The sequence below is a fragment of the Plecotus auritus genome (assembly GCF_963455305.1).
Source record: "Plecotus auritus genome assembly, chromosome: 9".
NCBI lineage: Eukaryota > Metazoa > Chordata > Mammalia > Chiroptera > Vespertilionidae > Plecotus > Plecotus auritus.
The window spans coordinates 101,700,923-101,728,720 of NC_137783.1; the positions used below are offsets into that span (position 1 = coordinate 101,700,923).

The window sequence follows — 27,798 nt, forward strand, 5'->3', positions numbered from 1 at the left end:
ACTGGATAAGAAATAAAAGAGAAAAAGTAATCTGGGAAGATAATGAGTTTCACGTTAGGCAGGTAAATAGAAGTTTGGAGTAGAGGAGGCTGTGATCTGGTCTGGAGATATGAATTAGTGACTCATCAATAAGGAAAGGATAAAAACACCCATCTATTGTCCAGCTGGTGGCTCAGTGGTTGAGCATTGACCTATGAACCAGGACATCATGGTTTGATTCCCAGACAGGGCACATGCTGGAGTTGTGGGCTTGATCCCCAGTAGTGGGCGTGCAGGAGGCAGCTGATCCATGATTCTCTCTCATCTTTGATGTTTCTCTCTCTCTCTCCCTCTCCCTTTGTCTCTGAATCAATTTAAAAAAGAACACCCATTTATTAATTAATTTAATAAATATCAGGCCCTTACTATGTGTCAGGCACTATGCTAGGAGCCAAAGAAACAAGGTGTTCCCACTGTTATGGAAATTACAGTCTAGTGGGAGATAGACAACAAAGAAACAACATATTCTTATCATGAGGAAGACATGAGGGAAGCAGTGTTTAAAAAATAATGGAGTAGAGGACTAGTTCGGATGGCGTGGTCAGACAGTACCATTTATACTGAGACCTAAAGGAAGAAGAGTTGTTCTGCAGAAAAGAGATAGAGGAAAGGAGTGAGAGGAGAAGGCAGCCAGGAATACAATTTTTGGAAACACCATATATGAAGAGCAAGACAATGAGGGGACCCCTTCAAGGAAACTAAGAAGGAACAGACAGAGGTAAGAGAAGAAAAAAAAAACTATTCTCTTTGATAAGAGAGAAAGGGATTCTCTAACTGTGCTGTCTCCTACAGTAGACATTAGATATGTGTGACTTTAAATATAAGCTGTTTAGAATTAAATAAAATGGAATATTAAATTTCTCAGTCACACCACATTTCAAGTGCTTAATAACACATGTAGCTAGAGGCTACTGTATTGGACAACACGAGCATACAATATTACCATCATCACCAAAAGTTCTATTGTCAGGGTTGATGTACCAGTAGAGGAAAGTGTATATTTCAAAGCTGAAGACAGGTCAAATTGGAGGGGAACTAAAGGGCCATTCCTGTTCTCTCTCCTCTCCTCAAGGTGAGTCCTAAATCTGTGTTGAATCATCAAATGGAGTTGTGGTTTTAGAAGTGGGAAACTCCCTTTACTGGTTTTCATTAAGTAAATGTATGTAAGGCTAGAGTTGGAAGGGGTGATAGCAATTCTCCTTTACTATATTCACCACTCCCACTCTCATACAGCATGGAAACTCACCCAGAGAGGTGGGTTCCAAGGACATCCAGGGCTTCACATTGGAGTTGAGACTCACAACAGGTTTCAGTCTAAATGTTTTTCCCACAATAATGTGGATGCATCCAAATCAGAGTTAAAGGAAGACCTGTAAACTTGAAACCGATGACTCTTAGTTTAATTCATTCAAGCCATTTCCCCCATAGCACATTAATTGCAGAGAGTTTGAGTACTTAGTAATTAATTGGAAATTCATAATACCATAGAGCTCTATTGCAAAAGACAATTTAAGTAATCTTTCAAAACATGTGCTTTGCCTTTAGGAAAAATATGCAAGGTGTGTTTTTTTCTCTAATCCTATTATCAAATATTAGTTTAGCTTATACCTGGCTTTCATAATGTTTTCAAATAGCATTTTACCAGTTGTGAAAGCTTGAGCACAAATGTGCAACTATAAAAAAATAACTCTGTCACATGCTTATAGTTTTATTTAATAAGGTTGCTAAAATAATTTATTTCATAACTAACTGCTCTTTAAAAATTCAAAATGCAACAGGAAGCAGAAGCAAATACCTGTCATTATAGATAGAATATATAACTTAATAGCAAAGTTTTCAGCCAAAACATTATGAAATAAAGGAAAACAAGAAAGTTAATCCTATTTTCTTTGATTTTGGAGATGAGATGATGAATACAAGCTATGATTATGAAAAGTGAGAGCAATACTTAACTGCTTCCTTATTTGTCTTTTGGAGGAATTTAGACAAAAGCAAATTGAGATGAAACATGGCTATCATATTTGATATGTGAATAAGCAAAAACTCCAAATATTTCAAAATCAAACTAATCAAGACTAGATTGATACAAATATATAGTTGATTTATTTTTGTATAGTTGATTTCTACTTATTTATTTGATTTATTTTACCAAGAATATTGTATGTTCTCAAACATGTAACTAATTCTGAGATTTCATCTAGAGAGAAGAGCTAAGAGAGCCTTTTTTTTTTTTTTTTACAAAGGTTGCAGACTGGATTTTGGCAATTAAAGCTAATGGTATTTGTTACAGCCTCAACCAAAGCCCCTTGCTCTGCAGCAGGGATGTCTGTGGAGACCTTTAGAATGTGTATTTCAGCTCCCTGCAGGCAAATTTGGGAGGTTGTAGAAACAGCATAATATGACAAACACTTAGGCTCACAAACAGAAGTTGCTACGCCAACGGAGTTTCCCCTGGGGACAGAAACATTCAGTGCCTTCACATTGTCCAAGTATAAACTTTGAATTCCTTAGCTTGGCATCTATGTTCCTTCCCCATCTGTCTTGGTCTTCTCATTTTCCTTGACACATACTCTGCACTCCATTCAAGCTGTGAAACTCCCTGTTCTCCAAACACATCTTGCATTTGCTCCCCTCTGGCCCTGGGTTCATGCCACTTACTGAAATACCATCTACTTTCCTTTCCACTTAACCAGTTTCCACCCATTCATCAAGATCTAACTCAGATTCTGTCTTCTCCATGACTTAATTTTTTTTTCTTTAAAACAGAAATTTCTCACTATTCATAGCAATCATTTGGTACTCAGCATATGTGGTCTTGCATTGTTTGTTTATTATTTTGTGTATGTCTATTTGTTTTCCAATGGCCATATTTCCCTAAAGGGTAAAGAAGTGTTATCATTTATTGAGCACTTGCTGTGTGATTCTAGTACTTTATATATTATTTCAATCCATCCTCACCTTGTCTTAAGATAGACATTACTGTTCACAATTTACAGCTGAAAAAATAAGACATCAAAAAATTCCAACAAGGTTAGTCAGCTATTAATTGATATGATCTCTCTAGTTCCAATGTCCTAGTCTTTCCCGATATCACAGAACACCATACTATCCCCATCTAATAGAGTTCTTTTTATCTTGCAAGTACCAATCACAATATATTTACTATATACTCAATATCTGTGTTGCAACCATTTTGCTGAAGTCAGCCTATTCCCTATTGCATAAAGTCTAGAGCATAGATCCTCCTTTGTAATGCCAGATTTCCTGTGTATTATCTTATCATGTCCTCATAACAGCAGTTCAACAAAACCACTTTATCTTTGTGTATCTATGTGATGTATAATAATCTGTTTCAATGATTATTGAACTAATTGGTGAAATTAATGATTTGAATATGAATATTAAATACTATAGTTTTCTGAGACATTATGTCCTGTAGATATAAGACATCAGTCACAATCAATCAGCAGCTTTGAAGCCTTCTGTGATTGGCCACTAAGCCACCACCTTCAGCTATGCCCCCTCTTCAACGTGTACTAATATGCATCTTCTTATCCTGCTGAAATGTCTCTTTCATCTCCTATTACTGTTCTTTTCCTCAACAGCATTGTTCACATCACTGCAGTTGCATTTATAGAGAAATGAAGATGAGAGAGCCCAGGGAGACTAGCTGGCCCTTTTTGTATGACCTCAGTTGGTAACAGTCCCTTATTGGGTTATCGCAATACTGGATGGGGGTCTTAAGTCTGCCTGCTCTGAAACTCAATTTTTGTCAGTGTATCCAGGGATAATTAAGCTCATATGCCATAATGCCAAGTTACTAATTTACAAAGGGAAATATATCTGCCCACAATAACAGACTGTGCTAATTAGTACATTCACTCCCATTAGCAAAGGCACTGTGGAAAACCATGATTTAATTAACAGGTGGCTTGATGAGCCTGAACTCTGAGAGGGAAATCAGCCAACCAGATGACCTTTATGGCTTCTGTCATTGAGGTAGGATGGCCAGATGAACCCATCTCATGAGTTGTCCCAACCAACAAGCACATCCGTATCAGCAACCTGGAGCTGGGCTGGTGCGCACCTCCACCGCACACTGCTGGAGATACCCTGTGAGTTCTCCCTCCTGGCACCCAGGAAAACTCTCCCGCCCTCTTTTCTTTTCCCAATGTGTCAAGTTTTATGAATTCTATTTCTAAAGTAAAACTTCTCCCACATTTAAATATGCCCTGTTTAACGTGACTTGAGCCAAAGTCAGATCAGATATGTATCTTTGACATTGTTGAGGGGCTAATATTTTTGCTTTAACCTTTTGTTTAAGGTATAGCTTTTCAGGGTCCTGATTTCAGCATGGGTCTTTGATCTGACCTCCACCTCTGGGCCCACATGGTCCTATTCTTCGTGCCACTATCCACTCTGGACACTGGAATACTACCTCTTTGCTACCTGTAGAAACTCCTTAGTCTACTGCTAGTCCCAGTACTGGCTTTCTTCTCTGAACTTGTATTTCCACTTTATTTTCAGCCACTGAGGATTTCTCTTAGTGATGTGCAAGCTTAGCCAGTCATTTAACAGTATTTTGTAAGTATTCTATTCAGAAGTTTATCTGCTTTGTAATGAAAAGGGTTTTTAGGACATCTAATCTGCCAAATGGCTAGAAATAGAAACTCAATGTATACTTTCCTTTAATACTTTTTTGCTTTCTAAATGCTTTTAACTCATTGTCTTAACTGAATAGTATCACCTCCCCATAAGGCAAACATAATTCCTTGCCAAGTTATTGCCCAAACAAGGAACCTGTCCCACAGAGAGCATTCTTGGGTTCTCACAAATCTCTAGAGATGGAATTAGAATTCAGTATCATTTCTTCCAAACCCTCACTTGTATTTTCTATTCATAGAAAATGTAATATATTTTGTGTTTTTGTGTATCTCTCATAAGATCAGCCTGTACAAGTTCCCAAAATTACAAGAACACATAAACCATAGTCTGTATCCTAGAGGACCATACTGATTAACAGACTGATAAAGTTTTTCAGAACAAGAGAGACAACAATAGTGGTATGACCAGTGAAAAGACAATGTGTTTTCAAAAAAGAAATATTCAGGCCCTAGCTGGTTTTGCTCAGTGGATAGAGTGTCAGCCTGCAGACTGAAGGGCCCTGGGTTCGATTCCGTTCCAGGGCACATGCTTGAGTTTCGAGCTCAATCCCCAGTAGGGGGCATGCAGGAGGCACCTGATCAATGATTTTTCTCTCATCGTTGATGTTTCTATCTCTCTCCCTCCTCCTTCCTCTCTGAAATCAATAAAAAAAGTATTTAAAAAAATAAGAAGTATTCAGTCTGTCTAGAGGCAGGGGTGCATGGGGCAGCAGAGAGAAGGAGACAGCACCCAGCCTTAGTCTTGGAGGCCAAGTAGAAGTTCATTAGATAGGTGAGGACAGAAGGAGAAAATCATCATTTTAATCAAAGTGAAACAGCCTGAGAAAAGACATTAAGACAAGGAACAACCTGGTATGAGGATCTGTGGTTGGCAACTTTATGTGCCTGGAACATGGGGTGCCAGGGAGCACAGTGAAGTTAAGCATTGGGGAAGTAGGTGAAAGTCAAATGATGAGAAACTTTGAATGTCATGCTAGAAGTTTACATTGAGTATATATTGAGATTCTATTTCTAGCCATTTGGCAGTTTCATCCTGTGGGCATAGAGATCCCTGGAAGGCTTCTGAGCAGGACAGTAGCATGATCAGATGTGTATTTTAGAAAGACAACTAGACACATTTTCATAGCTTACTTCCCATTGCAACACACAGCCTCTCACCATGGATGTTTGGGGAGCTGACCAGAGGTTCAAAGCTCAAGGAACATCCCACTAATGGCCATGAGAAAGCCTTCAGATTTAAGGAGTCACTTCCCTTTTTAAATCTTGACCCCTCTTTAAGCCATCTGGTTTAAAAAGACAGAATTAGCCCATAGCATCCTGCTTCTGAAAACATTCCAGCCAGCTTAGAGCATCCTCCGAGACTCCCGCTAAACAAGATTATGCTGCTGCAGATCTGCTACAGCTGGGAGCAAGTCAGGCTGGCATCTCTCCAGTTGTTCAGCATCCAAGGGTTTTATAATTATAAAGCCTTTTTACATCACATTAGAAAGAAAAATAAAACTGCTTAAATGAGTGTAGCAAATTTCATCCAGGTGATAAGAAAAAGAAAACCTTTTTTAGAGGAAAACCAGTTGCTCTTTGCTCTTGGCTACTTTAGTTTATTGCACACATGTTTCTGGACAAGTCCCACACCTGGGCTTTTATAACTGTTCACATCTAGCTCCTCTCACCCCAGGCTCTGTAATCTTTGTATTCACAGTGCCTGACACAAAGTAGATACTTCATAGAGGCTGTGTAGTATTGAAAGGTTGGATGGATGAATAAAATACGTTTTAAGTAGATAGATGAATTGGTGGGGTTTTTTTGTTTTGTTTTTAAATTTTTATTGTTTAAAGTATTACATATGTCCTCCTTTTTCCCCCATTGACCCCTTCTAGCTGGCCCTCACCCCTGCCCCACTCCAGGCCTTCACCACCCTGTTGCCCGTGTTCATGGGTTATGCATACAAGTTCTTTGGTTGATCTTCCCACCCACCCCACCTTCCCTTTAAGATTCTACAATCTGTTCCATGCTTCTATGTCCCTGTATCTATTTTGTTCATCAGTTTATTTTATTCATTAGATTCCACATTTAAATGAGATCGTGTGATACTTATCTTTCTCTAACTGACTTACTTCACTTAGTATAATTTTCTCCAGGTCCCTCCATGCTGTCTCAAAGGGTAAGAAACCCCTCTTTTTTACTGCTTCATAGTAGTCCATGGTATAAATATACCACAGCCTTTTTTTTAACTTATCTACTGATGGGCACTTGGGCTGTTGCTTTTTAAAATCATATGCTGAGTAACCAGTTTCCATCTTCTATAGAGTCCATACTTAAAATCTAATATGAAAACTGAAATTAGTAGATAGTACCTACTAGTAGTGGATACAAAAGCAAATGGTATGATTCCTGCTCCCTAATTGATCACTGTAGCTGGAGAAGGAGACAAGTAAACCAATTGTGTAATAAGGATTATGATAGATACATGGAGAGAATGCTAGAAGAGGCACTAACCCAGACTAGAATAGGGAGATTAAGGAGAGTGTCAGGGATGGCTTCCAGAAAATCATGATCCTTGAGCTCCATCCTGAAAGAAGAGTGAGAGTTAGAATTTTGTTCCATAATCTATGTGTTATGATGTATAATAATGACTAGTAATGGGCCCCTAAGTCATCTGAATCCTGGATGATAAATAACAGAGTAAATTGGAGCCCGAATCATTTCAGTAATAAAGGTATTGCAGTCCTTTATAAACTGGGGGTGTGCACTCATTTATTCAGTCATCATGTGTTTATTGAGCAGTCTTCTGGGTGTATTGGGAATATCTAGAAGTTATGAGGATACCATATCTTCAATAGATTATAATCTCACCGGAGGCTACAATGACCTCACACACAAAACAGTTCATGGAAATGTAGGGCATTATATTTACCAGACCCAAAGTCATTGGTCCAGGCAATAAACATGCAGAAGTGAGAGCTGTAGCTCAAAATATTTGGGATGGGCCATTATGAAGAAAGTGGACCTTGAGCAGTCTAATATAAAAGGGAGGGAAATAAGACAAAGCGGAGGGGGGGAAGAGGGATAAGATCAAGGAACGGAATATTCCAGATGAGAAAACTTGAATGGGAAGAATAGAGGTGGTGCTGAGAATGGAATACTAAATCAAGTTAAAGTTACAGAGAACTACCATGAACCAAGTGCCATGCTGAGCACCATGGAGGAGACAAACATGAAAGTGACATTGAATAATGCTATCAGAGTGCCCACAGCACAGAGGCTCACTGGCATCCTGTAGCTGGATCCACTGCTGACATGTTGAGATCCAGCACCACACCTTTAATTTTTTTATCATTGTCAACTTAAAATTCTGGAAAATTCACATAAAAATCTAGATTCCTCCCATATCTTTAGAAATTGGAGAATCTGGCAATACTAGTTGGTGTTCCTACTCGAAGAAATGATCCAGAGTTGAGCAGAAGCCTTTTAAATGGAATATATTTTCCAATTTGCTACCATCCTTACTCAGCCTGCTTCACTTATTAGTGTTATCAGTCCTATCCCTGTGGACTTTAGATGCCATTTTTGGTTAAAATCTGCAAAAAAGGCTCTGGCTCATGTGATTCAACTGGTTGGGCATTGTTCCATGCACCAAAAGGTTACCGGTTCAATTCCTGGTTAGGGCACATGCCCAGGTTGCAGGCTCAATCCCAGGTGGGAGGCATGCAGGAAGCAGCCAATTGATGTTTCACTCTCACATCAATGTTTCTCTCTCACACTCTCCCTTTCTTTGTCTCTCCCTTTCTCTCTTTCTCTCTAAAACTCAATTTAAAAACTGTTTTTGAAAATCTAGCAAAAAGGAACAATATTTGCATAAATAATTATACAGTCAGCCCTCTGTATCCACAAATTCTGCATCCACAGATCTAACCAAACTTGCCCAGTTGGTTGAATCTGTGGATGTGGAACCTGCAGATACCTATGGATAATTTGAAGTAAAGAGCAAAATGAGGTCTAAATCTTCGTGGGAGTTCATTCATTCATTTAATAACTATTTTCTGAATTACTGTTATTTGTCAGTCTTATTACGATTGGGGAAATGCTGGTGCCTGGGTTCCCAAAGTTCACAGATTATTGAGAGAGACACATACAAGAGCAAATAATCACTGCACTGCGTGATAAATACCACAATAAAGTTAAGTGGACAAGACACAATGTGTCCCCAAGGAGCAAGTGACCACCTGTACCTGGGGAATCAGAGAAGTAGCACTTGAGCTGAGTTTTAGGATGGTTTAAGCCAAGGAATGGACGTATGGAGCAACATGTCAAACTCAGGGGAACATGAGGAGTTTGATATGGCTGGAGTATAGGATGGCTGGAAACATTTAGACAGGAAACTAAGAAAATCAGATATGCATTTCAATAGAGACAATATGTTTGGAACATTGGAACTGGAATCAAAGACATTTCAATTAGGAGGCTATCATAAGAGTGTAGGCTTGAAATAGAGGGGACAAAGAGGTTGGGGTGGATATCATGACATTCAGAGAGAGACTAATGCAAGGCAACATAGGATGAAATATTAAAGTGCATGGTTCAAATGATGGAAGCTAGGGAAGTTAAAGTGAATCTGTGAGTGTCAATAATTCTGGAAGCTGTATTTTATGAATACTAGCGGCCCGGTGCACGAAACTCGTGTACGGGTAGGGTCCCTAGGCCTGGCCAGCAATCAGGGCTGATCTGTGGGGCAACCAGCGGGGCAATCGGGGGGGGGGGGGCCCACCTTGGCTGGCCTGGCACTGCCCGCTCACTGGCCTCGCACCCCCCCCCCCACTGCTGCCAGTTGCCTACCTCCGTGGGGCGATCAGCGGGGCAATCGAGGACCCCCTGCTGGCACCCTCCTTGGCTGGCCTGGGGCCTGCCGGCTGGGGGAAGCTCCTGTGTTGAGCATCTGCCCCCTGGTGGTCAGTGCATGTCATAGCAACTAGTCGTTCCACCCATCGTTCCACCGTTGGGTCGATTTGCATATTAGGCTTTTATTATATAGGATATTATATTTCTTTTTAAAATTCCAGGTCTTCCTCTGAATTATATAAAATACATTTTAGTTTAGTTCTTTTAGTTTTTATTAAGTTCTCTCTCCATTTAATGGACAAAACATTTGACTTGCGGTAAAGAGAGAAGCTCTGTCAAAACAATGAGATACCACTCCACCCCTTTTACAATGGTCAAAATCTAGAACACTGACACCAGGTGCTGGTGAGAAACTCTCACTCATTGCTGGTGGGAATACAAACTGGTACAGCCACTTTGGAAGACAGTCTGGCAGTTTCTCATAAAACTAAACATATTCTTACTATATGATCTAGCAATCATGCTCCTTGGCATTTACCTGAAGAAGTTGAAAAAATCACATCCTCACAAAAACCTGCACATCAGTGTTTATAACAGCTTTATTCGTAATTGCTCAAACTTGGAAATAACCAAGATGTCCTTTGGGAGATGAGTGGATAAATCAACTGTGACACATCCAGACAATGGAATATTGTTCAGGGATAAAAAGAAATGACCTATCAAGCCATGAAAAAACATGAAGGAACCTTAAATTCCTATTACTGAATGAAAGAAGCCAATCTGAAAAGGCAGCATACTGTGTGATTCCAACCATATGGCATTCTGGAAAAAAGCAAAACTATGAAAACAATAAAAAGATTAGTATTACCAGAGGTTGTGTGGAGAGGGAGATGAATACATGAAGCATGGGGAATTTTTTTTAGGACAGTGAAACTATTTTGTATGATCCTATAATGGTGGATACATGGCATTATACAGTTGTCCAAGGCCATAGAATGTATGACACCAAGAGTGAACCCTATGGACTTTGGGTGATAATGATGTGTCCTGTAGGTTCAACAACTGCAACAAATGTACCACTCTTGTGGGGAATGCTGATAATGGGTAGAAGGTTATGCATGTGTGAAAGCAGAGGCTATATGGAAAATCTCTGTACCTTCCCCTGATACTATGAACCTAAAACTGCCCTAAAAAATAAAAATTAAATAATCAAAAAAGGAACTAGCTCTAATATTTATTAACTATGTGTCTAAGCTCAACTAGCATAGACAAGTTGGCTTATCTAAGTATTAATAAAATAAAACTTCTAATACTTCACAGGGTTTTTATTTTCTAACAGGAAAAAATAAATGAAAAAAATTAAAATCTGCACTTTAATATAATCAGTCCTCAGTATAAGGAATTTAAATTAGAAAAAGTAAATCATTTGGAGTGTGCTTAGGACATTATATTTACATATTATTTTACAGATTTATTTCTTTGTATTTCTCCCCATTATTAAAATAAGCATCATAATTCACTACAATATAAAATTGTATTTTAAAAAAGACATTTAAATCTCACAAGTTAAGAAAATTCCAAATAATTGGGTGTAAAGACTTGTTCACATCATTTGAATAAATGAGGTCCAGGTAAAATACGTAAAACCTACTGTCACTCAATAATTACATGCTTTATGTCCATACAAATAGGAAGCAATATACCAAAGTGCAGAGGTCACTAATAAAATAGCCCACATAAGTAACAGAGAAGTTATGGGGAATGAGGTTTCACAATGTTCTTTTTTTGTTTTCTAAATATATATTTCAGAGAGGAAGGGAGAGAGAGAGAGAGAGAGAGAGAGAGAGAGAGAGAGAGAGAGAGAGAGAGAACATCAATGATGAGAGAGAATCATTGATCAACTGCCTCCTGCACACCCCTACACTGGGGATTGAGCCCACAACCCGGGCATATGCCCTGACCAGGAATTGAACCATGACCTCCTGGTCCATGGGTCGATGCTCAACCACTGAGCCACACTGGCCAGGCCACAATGCTCTTTTAAAGCTCTATTTTTTCTGCAGAGAGTCCCTTTGCATAGTAAGCATGTAAGGATAATTCTTACTTCCAAAGGAATGATAGTCTCTCCCATTTTTCTAGTACCATAAAGCTTTCACTTTCCCATTTTTGATAGAAGCATCAGTACAAGATACATCACTTTCTTCTTAACTTTGCAAGTGTACATGAGGTGCAACTGACAGCTTTTTTGTCTGAGAAACATGAGAGAGAGGTGAGATGATGGCACAGTAGAGAATAAATGCCGCTCTGAAGAGGACCCTGCTCTAGCCAATGGTTGCTATGCAACAAGTTTGAGAGTCAGTGTTGATAGAATGTCTGATTCCATGTGAAGCCATAAATCCATACTTTAGGCAATTTTCTTCTAATTTTAAAAATAAGCAACTAATTCAAAAATTTGTAAACATAGTAGGTCAGAATAAACCTTCAGCTTGCTGATTTGCAGTCTCTGGAATAGATCATGCTCTAGACTCAGAGATTTTGAGTCAGAATCTATGTGTTAATCTTACCTTTGCAACTTAAGAAACAGTAAAAACTTGGGCAAGCATTTCATTTCACTAATTTAAAAAGTTGTCATAATAATGTCTTCATCAGGTTGATGATTTTTCTTAAGATTTTATATAAAAATTTTCAAACACAAATAAAAGTTTGAAGACTTTTACTACAATGCACAACCTAGATTCCACTATGAACATGTTACTACACTTGCTGTACAGGTTACCTATTCATCTATCAATCAACCATCCATCTTTCTTTTGGATCAGTTTCAAAGCAGTCACAGACATCAGTGAACCTCCTTCCAATGACTGCTTTGAGGAATAAATGGGATGATGCACAGAAAGCATCAAGCACAATGTCTAGCACATGGATAAACATTAGAGTCATAATAGCCCCCTTCTCACTACTAGTATCTACTAGTATGTTTACTATGTATAGCTTGAATCTCATTGGATCCACTAAGAGTGTTTTTTATACTCAGGAAAAGGGAGATTTCTACAGTAACTCCCCGTAGAGTTGACCCCTAGTTGACCCCTATCCTCAAATTGTGTTCAGATCCAGACTTCTGGCTCCAGCCAAAATAGAGTATTCCCATATCTTTCTAATTCTAGCCTCTTAATTAAAAATAAAATTAGCCCGGCTCAGTGGTTGAGCTTCGACCTATGAACCAGCAGGTCATGGTTGCATTCCTGGTCAGGGCACATGCCCAGGTTGTGGGCTTGGTCCCCGGTTGGGGGACATACAGGAGGCAGCCGATCAATGATTTTCTTTCATCACTGATGTTTCTATCTCTCTCTCCCTCTCCCTTCCTCTCTGAAATCAATAAAAACATATTTAAAAAACAAAAACAGAAAACAAATAATTTTTTTTTAAAGAAAGAAGAGCCTGCTCCTATACCAAAAGCCTGGGGCAAGCGTGGGCTAATAGAACAGGGAAACTTTTGATAATAGTAGCCCGACTCCAGCCAAACACCAAAGGGAAAAGTATCCCCTGACCCTTACAGTGCTAGTACACTATACAATAGCTTGAGTTCTGACCCCACCAGAGACAGCCTGGAGAGGCAGTTATGAGATGCCCCCCACCCCCTCCACGGGATGGTGTCAGTGGTCTAAACAGAGCTGGACTTGCACTCCCATCAGGCAGCAGAGTGGCAGAACTAGGTGGTATGAAGGTATTCCTAGATTAGATTAACATCTGAATTAGTATATGGACTGAAGCAGATTGCCCTGTCTAATTTGGGTGACCCCAACCAACCCATAGAGGGCCTGAATAGAACAAAAAAGCATAGTAAGAAAAAACATTCTCTCTTTCTCACTGTCTTTGAGCTGGGACATTGCTATCCTGACTTCAGACTGGGACTTGAACTGAAACTTCCATCATCAGCTCCCTTGGGGCTCCAACTTGCCACCTGTAGATCCTGGGACTTCTCGGCATCCATGGCTGCATGAGCCAATTCCTCGTAATAAAATCCCTTATATCTCCTATTGGTTCTGTTTCTCTGGAAAACCCTAACTCATGCAGTCCTACTAACCGCAAGAAACTGAAGAAGCTGGATTCTGCCAACAGCCTGAATGATATGGAAGTGGATTTTCCCCCAAGCTTCCCCATAGAGCTTGGCCCAGCTGACACATTGATTTTAGCCTTGTGAAATTCCAAAAAGATGACTTAGACAAGCAATCAGATTTATGACCTACAGGGCTCGTTCAGTAAGCAACCAATCAATGTGTTTCTCTCACATTGATGTTTCTGTCTTTCCCTCTCTCTTCCACTCTCCCTAAAAATCAATGGAAAAATATCCTGAGGTGAGGATTAACAACAAAACAAAAATAACAAAAGGCACATTGGTCAAACCTAAGGCTTGCAGAATACATTTCTTAAAACTACTTACATAGAAAATAGAACTAGTTGCTTTCTATGATCCCTTACAATCTTATATTCCATAATTTTCTGGCCTCTCCACAATCTCAGTGAACTGTTGGCTCAAAATATGATCTTTTATCTTTTTATTGATGACCTCAAATCTGCATGTAAGGACCCAAATCCTATCCTTTGTGTCCGACTGCTTCCAAACATCTCCACGTGGATATGCCAACATTATCTGAAACTGAAACTTGTAAAAATCACATTCACCCTGGGCTTCACTACCGTTCCCCTTTTGTGATTTACTTAGATGATCTTACTCCCCTCCTCCCCCAATGTCTGGGTCCTTGTCCATCATCATTGTTTAGGCTGTCACTGCCTGGAACCTGGATCATTTGGTCAATATCCTAACTGATTTTTCTGCCTCCCATCATAATTATTCTTGGACCTCAAAGTCTTCCAATAAGTCCCTACTACCTACAGAGTAAATTTTAATTAACTCTGTAAGATCTTTCATGTCTGGCCTAGTCAGTCTAGTTTCTTGCTCCCTAAGTTGTCTCTCTTTTTGGATACATCCATCCTACTGAGTACTATTTGGTGCGCAATACAAAAACAGATGTTTTAAACAATGGTAAAGTGAAAGTAAGGCTAGTTTAAGGAAATGTTTTGGAATTAAGAAATGGCTTTGCATGGTATTTTGGCACTTATTTCCGTGAGGAATTCAGTACTTCCCCTGATAGTAACATCTTTCTTGATGTGCAGCTCTATCTTATTTTGGAAAGCGAAGTAAGTGAATTGCTGGTATCTCATATCTCAGTGAAAGTAAAAGCCCTCTAAGTCTTGATCGGGTCACCCATGAGCTGCGTTCTCCGCTTGTTTCTGCAGGGAGCCCCGCAAGGTGGTGCTGCACAAAGGCTCCACTGGCCTGGGCTTCAACATTGTGGGCGGGGAAGACGGAGAAGGTATTTTTGTGTCCTTCATTCTGGCCGGTGGACCAGCAGACCTGAGTGGAGAGCTCCAGAGAGGAGACCAGATCCTATCCGTGAGTATTTCTCTTTAATCTTCATTCCCACCATTCAAGAAAAAAAAAAAAAAAATGACTTTCAGTTATGAGTCCAAAAGCACCTTAATTACAAAAGAAAATGATGAGAGCATTATGGCTTCAGGTACATGTTACAGTTTAAATGGTGTTCAGGTGCTTGATGTTTGTTTCTTCCTTAGATACAGGTAAAGGGGCTAGTGTTTTTATTTAGATTTTCTTAGAATATGTGCATCCAATTGAACATTGAGAAACATGCCTCTTTAAGGTAATTATTTATATTTTTAAATGCATTTTTTTTTACAAATGCAGGATTCTATTATGAAAATAGAATCTTTATAATATGTATAGTTTTGTGCATACAACTATTCAAGAAAATGCATAACATAATGCTATCCACAATTTGGTGACATTGATAAGTGGTAGCAGCATCACCATTTACCTAAATGCAAGAATTACCAACGACAAGTTATTGAACACTCATTATTTACCAAGAATGTTATAAAAGTAATTTTTAATTCTCCCAGTTACCCTGAAAGGTATTGCCCCATGTTCAGATGAAGAGAATAAGGTTCAGAGAGGTTAAATAACTTGTCAAAGTTTATGTAACTTGAGAGAGTCCAGGGTTTAAACATTCAGTTCTAATACCCATTACGTCTTCCCTCTCTCCTTTGCCACTTTCTTCATTTATTTTCTTCCTCTTTCCTTTCTTCCTCCTTTCTTCTCCACGTCCTTTCTTTTACTCAAATATTTAATGACTGCTTCTTTCCACTACATTAAACTATCTCCCTGGTACAAGCTTTATGATAGGTAGTTAAATCCATTGTGAGTATTTATGTCTACACTGAAATGTTGGTACTCATGCAACTCATAATGGGGAATTACATAAGGAGCCTACTTCTTATGACTGAGGTTATGGTTCATAACTCAGTGAAGCACTTAGTATGGTTTTTTATCATGTACTTAGAAAAATTTGCTTTTGTTTTGTAGTTATAGCTTATAGCTGGAATTTTCCAAGCAACCTTATATTTGTTAGCCGTTATTCCATCTCCCCGCCCAAACACACACACGACTTACCTATATAACATAGTCAGCTGACCTGAGCAAAGTGTTCAATGATCTTGCCTTATGTGTCATATGGTTCTCCCACACATGTGTACCTTTGTTCAGGCATCAGCTAGCAGGTGTCTGGGAGGATTGAGTATGGAAGGAATAAGGAAAGGCCCCAACCTTGTTCTGTCATCCAAGAACCGAACATCATCCCTTCAACTACTTCCCCCATCTACTTCTTCTATACTTAAATGATATATAAGATATAATGATAAGGTTTAATATACAGTATTAAACCTTACTGCCTATATTTATTTACATCTTTCTTTCTGTACTAAGTGGAAAAAGCTCTCTGAAAGCAAATTCTCTATCTTATATAAGTTTGTATCCTTGACATTTAGCAAAGTGCCTGGTGCTTAGCAGTCTCTCAAAAAAATGTTTATTGAATGAAAAAGTTTTGAATAAATATGATGATGCTTTAAAAAGTCACTGTAGCCTGAGAGATGAACTCTAAAATTTTATCTAGGACGTACTAATGTATCCTCATTTTCCTGGCTCAAAATCTGTAGAATGAGAATCCACTTATCCTTTTATTACAATCAGCATTCACATCATCAAGTGTATTCCCAGATACAAAGCATTTTCACATGCATTAATTTGGAGGATCTTAAAAGAAATTCTAAGGATCAAGGCAGGTTATTGTTACTCTCACTTTCCACATCAGGGAAAGGTGACTTGGAAAGGCTACGTGATTTGTTCAAAACTCTGCAGCTACTGAATGTGATGTTGAACTCAAAATGAGGTCTTCTGACCCCAAATCAGTGTGTTTTTTTTCTCCCTACAACACAATCTCTCTTCAAAACCTGTCAATGGTCTCATTCAGCCCTTCTTAGTACACACTGCTCTGTGTACACACCACACTCAGGAGCACACAGAACTAGAAAGAGCTAATATTTATGTGGTACTTTTGAGTCAGTCAACTATTATAACTAATTTAACTTTATAACAAACAGCCCTATGTCTTATTATGCTCATTTTAATAATGAAGAAAACTGAGGCACAGAGATGTCATTAGACTACTTAACTCTGTTTAAATGAGAAATCCCCTAAGCTGCAGGTTTTATTCATTTTAATCTCTGTCTGGTAGAAAAAGGGATGAGCTAATAATCTTCTTATGGCTCATTAAAGAAAACTCACAAGAATTTCTACTTTCAAAAGTAGTTGTACCCATTTAAATATTATTGCCAGGACCACATAAGGCAACCAATTGGAATTATATAGTCTTTTTAGAGATATAGTTCACAGAACAAAACAATCTCTGAAGTTCAGATATACCTTTTTATATGTACAACATTTGTAAGAAATAGTTCAATGATGAAACTGTTACCTGCCCTTTTGTAAGTGGAAAGGAAGAGGGAACAGTTCTCCTTTTTAATTTTGTGAAAATTATTTAAACTGTGGCTAGACAGCAGCTAGTTTCAAGGCTCAGTATTGGAATTTCATTTGTTTACACTTCGAGAAAAGAATAAACAGGTGTGAGAAGTTCAAACATTACAATATGAAAATAAAACTGTCAGAATAGAATGATTAACAATGAAATGTGTAGGAAGAATATTCTGCATCTACTGCTTACACTGGACGTATCAGGACAAGATATGCCTTCCTGGAAAATACAAAAACAAAAACTATGAATAGTAATCAACTTAAATAAAAGTTCAATACATATTACTAGGTCATATAAGGTTAATTGCAAACAAGTTATGCTAACAGTAATGTAGTATAGAGAAGAAAAATAGAATCTGCAGGGAAGAGAACTGGAAGGTAGGTCTCTACTCTCAATTAGTCTTTATGGAAAAGAGACTTATATAATAGGCCATTACCTTTCTGATCAGGAGCATAATGTCCATTTCTATTTTCCAGAAGTATTTTCCCACACAAATTATAGAATCTTCCTAGTTTATTTATTTTACTAATGACTTAACTATGTGCCAGGTTCTGAGATAAATATCCTCAAAATGTTCACAGCCTAAAAGCAGATATGTCAATATAGCTAATATGTGTGTGAGTACAGATAGAGATAGAGATAGAGATAGAGATAGAGATAGAGATAGAGATAGAGATAGAGATAGAGATAGAGATAGAGATAGAGATAGAGATATGTGGATATAGCATACTGAGGAAAAAGAGGAGACAATAGCATGTCATATTTCTACTAACAACTCTGCATTAAGAATGTACCGGATGGCCGAAACCGGTTTGGCTCAGTGGATAGAGCGTCGGCCTGCGGACTGCAGGGTCCCAGGTTCGATTCCGGTCAAGGGCATGTACCTGGGTTGCAGGCACATCCCCAGTAGGGGACGTGCAGGAGGCAGCTGATCGATGTCTCTCTCTCATCGATGTTTCTAACTTTCTATCCCTCTCTCTTCCTCTCTGTAAAAAATCAATAAAATATATTAAAAAAAAAAAAAAAAAAAAGAATGTACCGGATGCTTGTTAAAGAGTGTCAGGTAACCTTGTATAAGGAAGACCTCTTGAGGTAGTTTGAGCCATTCCTTCTTTGGGACAGAGCTTGGACTAGATCAGCATTTCCCAAAATGTGAAACAGCAGGATTGCATTAGAGTGCTATTAAGAGAAAGGGTACCCTGGTACCAATCTTCACTGAAAAACTTCTCAATTATATCTGTTACCAGTGTTCATTGGGAATCTTCTTAGAGGCAGATAAAGTATATGATTCTTCCCAAACAGATTTGACCACCAAACCCTCACTAAGGAGCACCTCAGAGGACACCAGCAGTGGGAAATGTGTTATTTTTATAGTTCCCCTTACAGACTGTTTTCCTACAAGGTAGTCGGCATACTTGCCTCTAAAGAAAAGGCAATCAGCTTTCTACTCTGTGTTAAGATTATGGGTGCCATCTAGTGTTCATGTATTGTCGAAGATGGAGGTTCTACCTCCCTTGTAGAGATTTATCCCCCATGCTCCCGCCCACCAGAGCTAATGAACTAAAGTAGCTAAGATGCTGAGAGATAAATAAATAATCACCGGAGGCTACTACATTCCATGCATGTATTGTCAGTGATCTTTTCTGTCTAAATTCTCCTTTGTGTATTCTGATTCTCAGGGGTTTGTTGTAGAAAGCCTAATCAAATCGAACCTTTTTCTATCTAGAGGCATTCATGAAGGGGAATTTAGGGCATTCAGCATGCAGTCAGGTTAACTGTTAACTAGTGCAGTTGTCTCCTCCGGCTTCCTTCCTGCAGTGGGAAAGATAGAAAAGCTTCTGTTATTTGTTTCAGTGCTTTGATATGAAAAAAAAAAAAAAAATGTGGAGCAGAGCACATAGAGGTAATACCCCCGTAAAGAAATTCCTCCCTGTCTCACAAAGTGATTCTAGTTTCTTCATTCCTTGGGAATCCAAACATGACCACCCTGGCTGACCTTGCTACTCTACTCCAAAGCTCCCTTTGGATGGACTGGAAGTATTTAACTAACCTGCTTGGGAATATGTGTTGTCAGGAGTGAAATGCTACAGCTATTTAGCTGAAGGAACAATAGGTAATTGTGAATTTTTAAGTTGAAATTGGAATTATATTGTGGATTTAGAGAGAGTGACAATGCGTCCCAGCTGAACTGGGTGCTTGATTAATTCTCAGAGTTCCTACTATCTTCATGTTTAGAGCCATGCAGAGGGAGAGACTTTATATTTGCCAGATCCTTCCCGTCAAGTTATTTAAATAAATTTGAGTACTATGTACACTGTTCACCATCCTGGAGTACTGATTAAGTCACCCTTATATTGTTATCTCAAATGGCAATTCTAAATCCCCCCTAGCATTCTGCCTGAAACCCCCGTGCAGTGGTCCTCTTACCCAGCCCTTCAGGGATCACCACGCATGGGCCATGTCCTTCCTCTCTAGCCATGGCCCCACCCTCTCGAAGGAGTTTTGCTTTCATAGTTTTCAGTGCTTGAGGGTTTCTTCATAAGGGGCTGTTTCCCGGTGTTTCTGAAGCCACCATACCCCGAGATACCAGAGAGGCTTCTGAGGCCCATGTAGAGACAGGAACAAGAGCATCTCCCCGCTCTATGCTGCTCTGTCACCTCGTTTCCAAAAGCACAACAACTTCAACTAGAAGTCTCACCTAAGCAGCTCCTTTAGCTTCTCTCCTCTCATCCTCAACACAAGGAGTCACCCAGGCTCTAGCAAAACTTTCGCCCTCCCCTCAGGGACAAGCGTCAGTCCCAGCTCTGGTCCACCATGACCAGGAGAACGTTTTTTCTAGCAGCTCCACCCGCCTCACCTTCCCCAACCCCAGAAGAAGGACAAAAAGACTTAGAGACCAACACCAGCTTAAACACAGCAGTGCATATCTGCAAACTGGGATGATTCAACATCTGTATTCAGGTTAAGGGTAATTTCACAGCTTCTCCCAAGAAAATGGGTAGACTTGTTCTCCCTACCCAGCTTCATCTCCAAGGGCCTAGCTTATAATTTTGCTCAAAGAAACAGTATTTGCTGAAGAGAATACTGAAAATCTTTATCTTGAAAGACATTGAATAACATGTATTTTGGGTGCATTCCCACCCTACTCTTTCTCATCAAGATTTGAGAAACTTAAGGCCTAGCCAGTTTTCTCAGTGGTTACAGCATCAGCCCACAAATTGAAGGGTCCCGGGTTTGATTCTGGTCAAGGGCACGTACCTCCATTGTAGGCTCAATACTGGGCCCAAGTTGGGACATGTGTGGGAGACAACCAATCAATGTGTCTCTCTCACATTGATGTTTCTCTGTCTCTCCCCATCCCTTCCACTCTCTCTAAAAATCAATGGAAAAAAAATATCCTCAGGTGAGGATTAACAACAACAACAACAAAAAAAAAGAATTAAAAGATTTGATCAATTTCAGGGTCTGTATCAGCCAGGGCAACTATTAAACAACTTTGAAGTGAAATCTAACTAAGTGGAGTTGCTGATGGTTTTGAAAAGATGAAGACTTCTTACCCTAACTATGACTGCCCTCCCCCCTCCATCCCCTCCACACACACCCCCACCTGTGTGCCTGTTCCAGGCATTGGTATCTCTGCGGAACTCCTCTCTCTACATTCACTGACTCTTCTCTGGCCTTTGCCTCTCAATTGTGCAGCCTACTCAGCTTTCCCACCTTAAGGACTTATCTTCCTGACCAACACAGAGCTCACAGCTCCCCTGCTCAGGAACCATCTCAAATAAACAGTGTGGCCAGTGAGGAGGCTCTGGGGCAGGGATCTTTCCTCAGCCTTGGCTTCAGAACCCCACCATCCTGGCTGAACCCTGGCCCACCTATCAGAGGGTAGGGACTCAGCTGGTCGTAGCGATGCCCTGTGAGTCCTTTATTCTTGTTTATTGGCCAGGATGTATAAACATCTCCATCACACACTAACTTCCAGCCTCTGGGAAGAGCTCCTTTATTATTATCATTATTATTATTATTATTTAGATATTCCTTTTTTATTCCTTACCATCTAGTCTTTTTAAATTTATCTTTATTGTTGAAAGTATTACAAATGTTCCCTTTATCCCCATTTACCCACTCCACCCCACACCTCCCCCAGGCCTCTCCACCACACTATTGTCTGTGTCCATGGGTTATACATATATGTATATAAATTCTTTGGTTAATCTCTTCCCACCCACTCCCACCTTCCCTCTGAGTTTTGTTCCATGCTCTGTCTCTGGATCTATTTTGTTAATCAGTTTACTTTGCTCATTAGATTCCACATATGAGTGAGATCATGTGTTACTTGTCTTTCTCTGACTGACTTATTTTGCTTAGCATAACACTCTCCAGGTCCCTCCATGCTGTTTCAAAGGGTAAGAGATCCTGGGAAGAACTTCTTTAAGAAGCATGTCATAGATCTGGTATTATACAGAACACACTTGAGAATAGCTGGAACTGGTATCATCAAACTGAATTTCAGACTTTTGAATGGTCCTTTAAAAAAGCATGTCCAATCAAAAGACAAGATAAGAGATGTTCTTTACACGGACCTTATTAACCTATTCATATAAAATAAATCTGCAGACATTTACTGGACATTGACTGGGTGCCAAATAGTACTAGGCACTGAGGACACAACATGCAAAAAAAATAGTATATCCTTAGTGAGCAGGTAGCCTCGGGACAGGAGATAAACACATCAACTGGGTATTCTCAATATAACGTGGAAAGTGCTGATGGTAAGGTCTGGGGACCATATGGTCACAAAAGAGATGCTGTCCTTAGCCCAGCCTGGGAATGTGGGAAGGCTTCAGGAAGAGAAGATTCCCAAGAAAGAGGGCCCTGAAGAAACAAGAACACTAGAGAATTAAGGATAAAATACCTAATATTTCTTGAGTATGAGCTTAGCACTGGGTATTGCACAGGATACCACACTATAATTTTATTGAATCCTAACAACCTTATCAGGTTGGAGGCTCAGAGAAAGTCAATAATTTTCCCAAGATCACACACATAATCAACAATGACAGTGGTATTTGAACCACTGTTGTTTCTGGTTTTAAAACTATTCTTTTCTGCAATTCCAGCCTTAAGAAAGAGAATTGAATTTAGCAGTCTGCTTATATCTGAAACTATCTGCACTCTAAGTTCAAACAGTGACATAAATGCCTGAAATAATAGAGCAAGGGGACAAATGAGCCACCACAGGAAGCCATTGTACACATAGACACTAAAACTGAGGTGATTTAGAAGCAACATCTAGAACCACTGATGCTTCTCTTAAGGGCAAGGTCTGTGTCTCATCCATCTCTGCATCCCATTAATTAGCATAGAACCCAACAACTAAACAAATGTTGAATGAATTAATGATGAATGAATGGATGAATGAATGAATGAATGAGACATCCTTGCCCACTTTTCTGAAGACCCCTGTGAATTTTCGGGCTTCTGTCAGTTGTATTCATCTGGGCTCCTGGCAAAGAGTCAGAACATCTTGAAGTTCTTATCTCTCTGACCAATGGAATATATCTTCCAAGTCAGACAGATTCTTTCCTGCTGACTAGTAGGAATTCCAATGGATCAAGAAAATGTTAAATAAGTATACTATATGCTAAATGCTAAATAGATGATGTTTGTTTAAAATCTGTTTATAGTATACTAGTGGCCCGGTACATGAAATTCGTGCACATTAAAAGGGGGACCCAGAATCAAGTCCCCGCCCACCCACATGCGCCTCAAAATCGCGTGATACCCAGACCCGGCAGCACCCCCCCCCCTTGGGCTAGATCCAGACCTGGCCAGTCCCACCCTTGTCAAGCCCTGTCTGGCAGGGGGTGTAGCCTCAGGTCCCTTGGACCGGCGCCAGGATGGGGGGCATGGCCTGAGGTCCCCCAGATGGGATGGGGGTGTGCCTTGAGGTCCCCTGTCAATCCCCACTGGGTGGGGAGCATGGCCTGAGGTCCCCTGTCAAGCCCTACCAGGCAGCGGGGTGCAGCCTGAGGTCCCCTGGCCTGGTGCTGGGGCAGGGGGTGCGGCCTGAGGTCCCCCAGCCTGGTGCCAGGGTGGGGTCATGGCCTGAAGTCCCCTGTCAAGCCCCACCTAGTGGGGGGCATGGCCTGAGGTCCCACAGCCTGGCACTGGGGGGGGGGGGGGGAGCAGCCTGAGGTCACCTAGCCCAGCACCAGGACTGAAAGCACACCTTGAGGCTGGGCAGGGATCATGGCCTGAGGTCCCCCAGCCTGATTCTTGGGCGGGTCCCCTGTCAAGTCCCACAGGGGCGGGGGAAGGTGTAGCCTCAGGTCCCTGCTGATTGCTCGTTAAGGCTCCTTAAGGGAACTTGGCCTCAGCTGTGGGTGCAGCCATCTTTGTGACTGAGTGATGGTCAATTAGCATATTCCCTCTTTATTAGATAGGATACTCTCCTCCCAGAAAGGTGTTCAGGTGATTGAGTTCCTACACAAGCCTCAAAGGCTAACACTTGATCCAAGCCTTCTCCACACAAACACTGAAAATGAGTGATCACAGCTGACCCCTGATAAAGAGGCAACCTGGCAGAAAGAGCTCAAGTTGTAAAGAAGGAGTGATCCTCAACCGAAAGTGGACTGACTTTTAGTTCCAATCTGGTTTTGCCTCAGACTAACTTACTTTGCTAACAACCCTTACATTTGCATCACCATTTCTGTGTACAAAGTCCCTGTCTATGGACATGATCTCATTTGATCCTCACAGCAAACCTTCAGGACAGCAAGGAAAATGATCACTTGTCCATGTCTATACAGTAGGAAGCAAAAAGAGCACTGATTTTCTAACTCAGAGCCAGTTAGACTCCAGGCATAGGCCTCCTTCTTTCCCAGCCAGCTGCCTTATCTATAATGGTAACTACTTTAGGGGAGTGCCTGATGGGAGCCTGGACAGTGAATTCACGTGCCTGAGTTCTGGACTCCAAACAACAGATATCAGCTGTGGGTGACTTCACTGGAAAAGGAATTTATTGGAGAAACAACAGCTAGCTCACTGGATCTTTAGGGAGGCTGGGAAAGCAGGCTCAGAGCCAGGAGGAAATTCTGCAGAAGGACAGTCTGTTAAGGACACTGCTCCTGAGGCCATCACTATTAGCCACTTATGGCCAGGTCACACCTGCTGGAGGGGCTGTGAAAAAATCTCTTTCCACACACCTTACACCTTAGTATGGGAATTCCAAATTCCTGGCAGGAACCTCTGCTTGGCCTGCCCATGCTATGGGAAACAAGGGATGGGGAAAAGGAATATCTGCCCTCCCTCCCCACAGCTTCTCTAATGGGGCATAAGGCTGTGCCTCCTTCTTATCTTGGATTGGCCTCCAATACAAAGGATATTTGGACAGTGAGCAATAAATGGTAAGTGTCTATTAGAAGTTATGTGGCTCATTGAGTTCTATTTGAGGAATATTTTAGATCTAAAATCTTGAGAATCATAATTGGTTCTTAAACAATGGAAATGATTTGTGGGGAGTAACCTCCATGGGGAGGGGCATAGGCCTACATCTGGGTAGTGGGCAGTGCCTTCCCTAACACTGCTTACTCCAAGATGCCAACAAGAGATTCAGGCAAGGACAAGGTATCAATTTTGCCAGTGTCTATGGACCATTTCTAATGCTGATGATTTTCTGTTTTAAGCACTTTGGGCCCCAAAATAATTAAAAATGTCTTTCTAGGGTAAAGGGATTTGCAAACCAGTGTACCTTGTCTTGAAACATCTGTGCGGGTCTATTAGCTATAGAAGCTCTCTAACAAATGAGTAAATGGATCATTGGTTCTTTTCAGGTGAATCTACATTTTGGTCTTTAAAAGGGATGAGAAGCAGGTCAAATGGGGCATGGTCTCCAACCTATTATTTTTAGTTTTGTTGGGAAATAAAAATATATAGAAAATTATAGATAAAATATATAAGAAAAATATATAGAAAAATGTAGAAAATATATTGTCCTACTCTGGATGTGACACTGCACCAGGGAGTAGAATTATAGCAGCAAAGACAATAGTTGTCATCCTTACCCTCACAGACTTTACAAATTTGAATTCTGAGTGTGCATAGGTATTGGGAAGCACAAACAGGGTGACCTGACCCAAACCAGGGGACCAGAAAGATATTTCTGAAGAAGTGATGTCTTACCTTGGGCTGAAAATGTAGATTCACGTATAAAGGCCCAGCCAGGAGTCAGGGCAAGGGAGGAAAAGAGAAGCAGGAAATCAGCATGTCTGGTGACCCAGAAAGCAGGGGAGCACTCTGTGTGAAGGGTGATGAGGAGACAGAGTGAGAGGGAATTTGGGGAGAGGTGAGATTAGCCAGGAAAGGGGAACATACACTTTCTAAGGCCTTAAAAGTGAATGGGGATGAAAGGGCAGCAGGAACTTGTGGAAAGGTGTTAAGCAGAGTAGAGGTTGTAGTCACCAATTCCAACCAGGATGGGGGCGGTGCTTCCCCACACTAACAACAATCAATTTTCCAACATCAGCTGGATCTCCGACAATGTAACTCAGTTCTTACACTGTCTACCTAGAGATAGCATTAGATCCCGCAGGTTAAGGGCTCAGTCTACAAGACTGCCTACTCCTCAGCCCTAGGCCACTTCAGATGCCAGTTTCATATCCCCATTATCACCTGTGCTTCTGATCTACTGGCTACAGATCAAAGCAACCCCGTCCTTGGGTTCACAGAACTCAGAGAAATATTTTGCATATTAGACCACTGGTTTATTATAAAAGGATATAACTCAGGAATAGCCAGATGGAAACAATGCATAGGGCAAGGTATAGGAAAGGGCACAAAGCTACTGTGTCCCGTGTCTTCTCCAGGCACACCAGTTTAACCCAGGAAGGAACTCTTCAAACCCTGTCCTTTGGTGTGTGTTTTTTAATTGGCTGTTTTTTTAAAGTTTATCTTTATTGTTGAAAGTATTACAGATGCCCCTCTTTTTTCCCATTGACCCCCTCCACCCTGCACCCGCACCACCACCCCCAACCAGGCCTTCACCACATTATTGTCTGTGTCTATGGGTTATGCATATCTATATATATAAAACCCTAATATGCAAATAGACCGAATGGCAGAACAACCGAACAACTGAACAACTGGTCACTATGATGTGCACTGACTACCAGGGGGCACGCATGGAACATGGTGGACATCAGCAGCAGGCAGCAGAGCGTGGAACATGGTGGGCATCGGCTGCGGGGGGATGGTGGAGCAGATGAGCAGGGGTGCCAGACCAAGGTGGGGCACCAGTCGGTGTCATCGGGGCAAGCCTCTGGTGGTTACTGAAAATTCTTTGCTCCCATGAGCCGCAGTCCCACCCAGTGCTCACACCCACTGCCGGCCCTGGAGCTGCCACTCACACCCGCTGTCGGCGCCCGGCTCCAACCCCTCGGCGCCATCAGTGGGTGCCAGTGGCGGCTGCCGGCCTCAATCACCCCTCAGGGCTTCTCCACCTCGCCCTGCTCCTGAGGGGTGACCGGGGCCAGCAACTGCCTCTCACACCTGCTGCCAGTGCCGGAGCTGCTGCTTGCACCCACTGCTGGCACCAGCCCTGCTCGCACTCACAGCCAGTGCTGGAGCTACTGCTTGTACCCGCTGCCAGCTCCCAGTGCCAGTCTCGATTGCTCACCACCATCAGCAGGTGCAAACAGCAACTGCCAGCCCCAATCACCCCTGAGGGCTTCTCCACCTTCCCCAGCTCCAGAGGGGTGACTGGGGCGGTAGCAGCCGCTCATACGCGCTGATGCACCGGCAGGCTCGCACCCCCTGCTGGCGCTGGCCCCAATTGCTCCGTGCCATCAGTGTGTGGGAGCAGCAGCAGCAGGAACAGGGCTGCCAGCAGACAGGGGACCAGGAACCATGGCGGGAGGGGCCGGGCGGGGGTGCGGAGGATGGGCCGAGACTCGCCTCTCTGCCCACTGCAGCCTCAAGGCCCACAGTTCCTTTCAAGGTGCATGAATTCATGCACTGGGCCCCTAGTATGCATATAAATTCTTTGGTAAATCTCTCCCCACGCCACCCACCTTCCCTCTGAGATTCGTCAGTCTCTTCCATGCTTCTATGTCTCTGGGTCTATTTTGTTCATCAGATTCCACATGCCCTTTGGGGTTTTATGGAGGCTTCATTACACAGACATCATTGATTAAATCATTGACCATAGGTGATTGATTCAATCTCCAGCCCCTATTCTCTCCCAGGAGGTCTGAGGATTGGGACTAAAAGTTGCAACCCTCCAAACATGTGGTTGGTTCTCCTGGCAACCAACC

General features: G+C 41.3%; 1 protein-coding gene across 26 annotated transcripts in view; it reads left to right on the plus strand.

Annotated features, from left to right (window-relative positions):
* The window catches only part of DLG2 (discs large MAGUK scaffold protein 2), a 2,053,927-nt gene that overhangs the window by 1,679,675 nt on the left and 346,454 nt on the right, over positions 1–27,798 (plus strand). For all 26 annotated transcript variants that reach the window (XM_080687299.1, XM_080687274.1, XM_080687295.1 and 23 more), the window contains one exon: positions 14,838–14,994. In XM_080687299.1, the coding sequence (XP_080543425.1) occupies positions 14,838–14,994 (157 nt within the window). The remainder of the gene's footprint in view (positions 1–14,837; positions 14,995–27,798) is intronic.